The sequence below is a fragment of the Triticum dicoccoides genome, chromosome 3A (genome assembly GCF_002162155.2).
Source record: "Triticum dicoccoides isolate Atlit2015 ecotype Zavitan chromosome 3A, WEW_v2.0, whole genome shotgun sequence".
Taxonomy (NCBI): Eukaryota; Viridiplantae; Streptophyta; class Magnoliopsida; order Poales; family Poaceae; genus Triticum; species Triticum dicoccoides.
This window is the reverse complement of record NC_041384.1, coordinates 688,764,617-688,771,097: the sequence shown is the minus strand read 5'-3', so window position 1 is coordinate 688,771,097 and position 6,481 is coordinate 688,764,617. Positions and strand designations below refer to the sequence as shown.

Genomic DNA, 6,481 nt, shown 5'->3' with positions numbered 1-6,481 from the left:
ATTATAATCAGGAGAATGAGGAGCGTACGTGCGCGACGATGCCAGTAGCTTGGAGAAACAGCAGATTGATATATATCCCAAAGAGAAAAGGTCGTTCCTCGATGTGGTGATCTGGTGACATTGCTCCGAAATCGGTTTGATTAAAGCAAATGAGAGTAACTATAAATTTATTATTTTCAGACTCTGGAAAGTTACTGTAGTGAAGAACAAACCTCATCAAGTAAAAAGGCACAAGGGAAATCAAATTCGAATTCATAGAAGAGGTTCATCACATCGATCGATCTACGCGGACGGGACATCCCCCGCGTATTATTCATCCACACTAATTTCATAAGATGACAAAGAAGATGAAATAAAATGCTACCAGCCGTGCATGGGCCATGCATGCTCCAGCTAGATCCAATTCACGATGAGCAAGAAGAGGCGGCAGCAGCAGCAGCAATAGGCTTCATGGCTTCAACGGCGATGTTCGTCGGCGGGGGGCGTCCGGGGAGCATGGTAGTCGACGCCGAACTCGTTGACGACCTCGCGCCTGTGGAAGTTGCGGTGGCAGCCACACGCCGCGCAGAGGAGCATGGCAGCCTCGTCGACGCCCATTAACACCGTGAACTCTTGGCAGCCGTCGACGGCGTAGCGGCCGATTCCGATGGCATGGTTGCGCTGGCACTCCCTGTACCGCACGTAGGCTGCCCCCGCGCCGTCACCTTGCTCCCCGTTGACGGCGGGCTGGTCCTGCCGAGACCCCATGTTAGGCGCGAGGTGAACGTTTGAAGGGAAAAACAAGCGGCAATAGGAATAGCTTTGCTGCCACGCCTTGGATGGATCAATGGATGGAAGGTGTCATGCTTATATAGGTGATAGTGACTACTTTGGCATTGCAAACTCATGGTTACAAAAATCCACAGTAAACCGATTCCGTGCCACGTGTCTGGGGCTTGGGGCATTTGCGCCTTAGGTTAATTTGGCACGGGGTTATACTTTGTGAAGAAGCAAAACAAACTTTGTTTTGTCTGTAGTTTTTGTTTCCTATATGGACAGTAGATAGGTTCGAACGTGTGCCAGTGACCGGTTCTATATTTAGCTCATAATCATTTCAGTAATTTACAAGGTAACTCATGGAGTGAAATCAACACGCCATTGGTTTCGTGCATGGTGCATTGAAGCCTCTTGGTTGTGTTGACGCGACACTATGTGCGGCTACAAAGCCGAGGGAACACTTTTGGTGTATATTGATTTATACTAAACTCCGATACTTTACAAATACTCCGCTCTTTTAAATTGGTTAATATATATGTGCTCGCTGTTCTAACCGTTTGTTGTATTTTCTTTATACAGTAGAATAATGAGCCTCCAGCCAACACAAAACCACCATAAGCACGTATAGTAGAGCAACTGAGTATCTCAGTTAAGTCTTTTTCCTGCGTGGCTCTGACACTGACTACATGAGCATTGCCAAAACAACTTTAGAGCAACTCGTTAACAACTTTTCAAATTTATGAACATTTATTAAATTCGTGACACTGACTACATGAGCATTGCCAGCACATGGCTTCATAAACCAATGGTAAACCATGGTAAAAAATGGGACGTTGGTTCCATGCCACGTGTTTGGGGCTTGGGGCATAGTATGTCCTAATTTGGCTCGGGGTTGTACTTCGCGGAAAAGCAAAACAAACTTTTTTTGTCTGCGTAGCTTCCGTTACTTCATGGACGGTAGATATAGGCTTGCCAGCTACGTCTTGTGCAATCAAATTGGATGGTAGATAGAGTCTCTGGGTAAGATTTCACACGATTACTTTGGAAACAAAAAACATAAGCTAGTAATCGGCCCTATATTTTTCTTGTAATCATAATGCTTTTTTTAGACGAGTAATCATATTGCTAAGTAACAAGAGGAACTCATCCAGTGAAATCACCATGGCATTCATTTCGTGTTGGAGCCTTTTGGTTGTCTTGGCGCGACACTGTGTGCGGCAACAAGTGAAGCGGACACTTTCAGTTTGTATTCACTTACACTAGCTCCATTAGTTTACGACTAATAGTGTGCTTCTCTAAACTAGTTTTTCTGCAAGAAGCTTCTTTAAACTGGCTCGTATATAGTATTGTGTGCATATTGTTTTTCTATGATGTTGCCATTTCTTCATGCGGTAGAATCATGAGCCCCCAACCAAGATGAAAACCACCATAACCACGTATTGAAGCAACTGCATTTCCCGATTTATTTTTTATTGTGTAGTATTATTTATATTTGCATATGTGTGACAGTAACTACATGGGCATTACCAGCTAGTATCTCGGTCCAGAACAAACCATTTGTTAGTATCTAGGAATATATTTGGCTTGTAATCATATCACTAAGTTAAATGTAGAGCACCTTGGTGCAACACTATATATGCGGCTACAAAGAAAAGCAAAACACTTTTGGGTTTTATTCATTTATGCCGGCTCCATTATTATAACTATCTTGCTATTTTCAAATTGGTTAGTATATAGTATTTTGTGCATCCTTGTTTTTTATCATTTGTTGCCTTTTCTTCTTATAGAGTTATAGTAGATTCATGAGTTGGCCTGGCCCATTGGTGCACACATGGATCGCTAGTCACCCCTAGCACGGGTTGAGCCTTTTGTTTCTTTTGCCACTACGCATGGTTTGAAAGATGTTCTCAAAGTAGAAAAATTGTTAACGAGTTGAAAAGTTTCACGAATTTAATAAATGCTCATAAATTTGAAAATTAGTCACAAATAAAAAAATATTTAAGAATTTACAGAAGTTCAAGATATTCAAAACTTGTTCGCGGATTCAAATAAATGTATAAACCTCACCCAGGGGTCACAGATCCAATGATCGCTGAAGCACTAGCACTTCGCGATGAAGTTATCTTGACAAATCTTTGCGGCTTTGCTGATGTGGTGATATGATAGAGACGAATAGTCTAGAGATCGTCTATCTCTAGAACTCTCGCTCAACGGTCGCTCTGTTGTGGCACCTGTTTTATTTCAAATTGAAGAGCTAGCGCATACTTTCAATTCCTTTGTTATTCAGCATGTAAAGAAGGAAAGTAATGGTCCAGCTCATGTGCTAAGTGTGCTTGCACTGTGACTGTTACCGAAAGTTGGCTCTCTAAGACTCCAAGTTTTCCGGTCAGCGACTTCTTAGCTGATTGCCCAACAAATGCTTATGAGCACTTCCGAGAGAATAAGATGACATATAATTTTAAGATTGACAAAGTCACCATAGACACCTCGTAGTCGACGGGAACGTCTCCTACCACTGAATGCACATCACTGGAAATCCCGAAATAAATCCAGAAAAATACGAGCATCATGACTTGAACCCTGGTGGGTTGAGGATACCGCTGTCCTCCTAACTGTACAACCACAGGTTGGTTCGCTCATGTTTTATCAGCTGATGGTTAGTGTTGGGGCTAACTGTAAAGTGGACTTTTGTAGCACGGGGCACTGAAATACATTTTTTAACCCCTGAAGTATGGTGCTTAAAAGTTTTAACTCTTTTAACATGGATATTGAATACGTTTGATGTACGTGGTCTAAGTACATGTTAAATTTCGGCCCAAAATAATACTCCCTCCGCCCTGAAAAGATTGTTTTACATTTGCCTAAATACAAATGTATATAGACACATTTTAGTATTAGATGCATCCGTATATAGATAAATCTACGAAAGTTTTTTGGGATAGAGGTAATATGTTGTATTATATGCTACACAAAGAATATTAAATTCCAGCCCAAAATCAACAAAAAAACAAGCTATTTTTCCATGTATCTATACTTTTCTTTTATATCTCATACATGCAAGCAAATATATTGATGAAATTGGCACAGTTATGCTACGGCAGTGTACATGCATGCATTGAAATTTTTGGCTTTTTCCAGACCACAAAAGACCATATTTTTGACCTTCAAAATAATGGGGTGCAATGTGCCGCGCTCTTGTATACGTGCATACACTCATTGAAGGAAATATGCCCTAGAGTCAATAATAAAGTTATTATATATTTCCTTATATCATGATAAATGTTTATTATTCATGCTAAAATTATATTAACCGGAAACATAATACATGTGTGAATACATAGACAAACATAGTGTCACTAGTATGCCTCTACTTGACTAGCTCGTTGATTAAATATGGTTATGTTTCCTAACCACAGACATGAGTTGTCATTTGATTAACGGGATCACATCATTAGGAGAATGATGTGATTGACTTGACCCATTCCGTTAGCATAGCACTTGATCGTTTAGTTTGTTGCTATTGCTTTCTTCATGACTTATACATGTTCCTATGACTATGAAATTATGCAACTCCCGTTTACCAGAGGAACACTTTGTGTGCCACCAAACGTCACAACATAACTGGGTGATTATAAAGGTGCTCTACAGGTGTCTCCGAAGGTACTTGTTGGGTCGGCATATTTCGAGATTAGGATTTGTCACTCCGATTGTCGGAGAGGTATCTCTGGGCCCTCTCGGTAATGCACATCACCTAAAGCCTTGCAAGCATTGCAACTAATGAGTTAGTTGCGAGATGATGTATTACGGAACGAGTAAAGAGACTTGCCGGTAACAAGATTGAACTAGGTATTGAGATACCGACGATCGAACCTCAGGCAAGTAACATACCGATGAGAAAGGGAACAATGTATGTTGTTATGCGGTTTGACCGATAAAGTTCTTCATAGAATATGTGGGAGCCAATATGAGCATCCAGGTTCCGCTATTGGTTATTGACCGAAGACGTGTCTCGGTCATGTCTACATTATTCTCAAACCCGTAGGGTCCGCACGCTTAAGGTTTCGATGACAGTTATATTATGAGTTTATGAGTTTTGATGTACCGAAGGAGTTCGGAGTCCCGGATGAGATCAGGGTAATGACGAGGAGTCTCGAAATGGTCGAGACATAAAGATCGATATATTGGACGACTATATTCGGACATCGGAAAGGTTCCGAGTGATTCGGGTATTTTTCGGAGTACCGGAGAGTTACGTGAATTCGCCGGGAAGTATATGGGCCTTATTGGGCCATACGGGAATAGAGGAGAGAGGGCAAAAGGAAGGAGGCGCGCGCCCCCCCTCTGGTCCGAATTGGACAAGGGGTGCAACCCCCTTTTCCTTGTTCCTCTCCCCTCTTTCCTTCTCTCCTACTCCAACAAGGGAAGGAGGAGTCCTACTCCCGGTGGGAGTAGGACTCCCCCTTGGCGCGCCCTCCTCCTAGGCCGGCCGCCTCCCCCCTTGCTCCTTTATATACAGGGGCAGGGGGCACCCCATAGACACAACAATTGATCATTGATCTCTTAGCCGTGTGCGGTGCCCCCTTCCACCATAATCCTCGATAATATTGTAGCGGTGCTTAGGCGAAGCCCTGCGACGGTAGAACATCAAGATCGTCACCATGTCGTCGTGCTAACGGAACTCTTCCCCGACATTCTGCTGGACCGGAGTCCGGGGATCGTCATCGAGCTGAACGTGTGCTAGAACTCGGAGGTGCCGTAGTTTTGGTGCTTGATTGGTCGGGTCGTGAAGACGTACGACTACATCAACCGCGTTGTGCTAACGCTTTCGCTTTCGGTCTACGAGGGTACGTACAACACTCTCCTCTCTCGTTGCTATGCATCACCATGATCTTGCGTGTGCGTAGGAATTTTTTTTGAAATTACTACGTTCCCCAACAGTGGCATCCAAGCCTAGGTTTTATGCGTTGATGTTATGCACGAGTAGAACACAAGTGAGTTATGGGCGATATAAGTCATACTGCTTACCAGCATATCATACTTTGATTCGGCGGTATTGTTGGACGAAGCGGCCCGGACTGACATTACGCGTACGCTTACGCAAGACTGGTTCTACAGACGTGCTTTGCACACAGGTGGCTGGCGAGTGTCAGTTTCTCCAACTTTAGTTGAACCGAGTGTGGCTACGTCTGGTCCTTGCGAAGGTTAAGATAACACCAACTTGACAAACTATCGTTGTGGTTTTGAAGCGTAGGTAAGAACGGTTCTTGCGAAGCCCGTAGCAGCCACGTAAAACTTGCAACAACAAAGTAGAGGACGTCTAACTTGTTTTTGCAGGGCATGTTGTGATGTGATATGGTCAAGACATGATGCTAAACTTTATTGTATGAGATGATCATGTATTGTAACCGAGTTATCGGCAACTGGCAGGAACCATATGGTTGTCGCTTTATTGTATGCAATGCAATCGCGCTGTAATGCTTTAGTTTATCACTAAGCGGTAGCGATAGTCGTGGAAGCATAAGATTGGCGAGATGACAACGATGCTACGATGGAGATCAAGGTGTCACGCCGGTGACGATGGTGATCATGACGGTACTTTGGAGATGGAGATTACAAGTACAAGATGATGATGGCCATATCATATCACTTATATTGATTACATGTGATGTTTATCTTTTATGCATCTTATCTTGCTTTGATTGACGGTAGCATTATAAGATGATCC

The 6,481-nt window shown here is 43.0% G+C and overlaps 1 protein-coding gene across 1 annotated transcript; it reads right to left on the bottom strand.

Moving 5' to 3' along the window:
- Positions 1-221: 221 nt before the first annotated feature.
- Positions 222-804, bottom strand: LOC119272946 (mini zinc finger protein 3-like). The gene has a single exon (XM_037554284.1). It carries the CDS (start codon positions 745-747, stop codon positions 457-459), a length of 291 nt encoding a protein of 96 aa, XP_037410181.1. The 5' UTR covers positions 748-804; the 3' UTR covers positions 222-456.
- Positions 805-6,481: the final 5,677 nt, after the last annotated feature.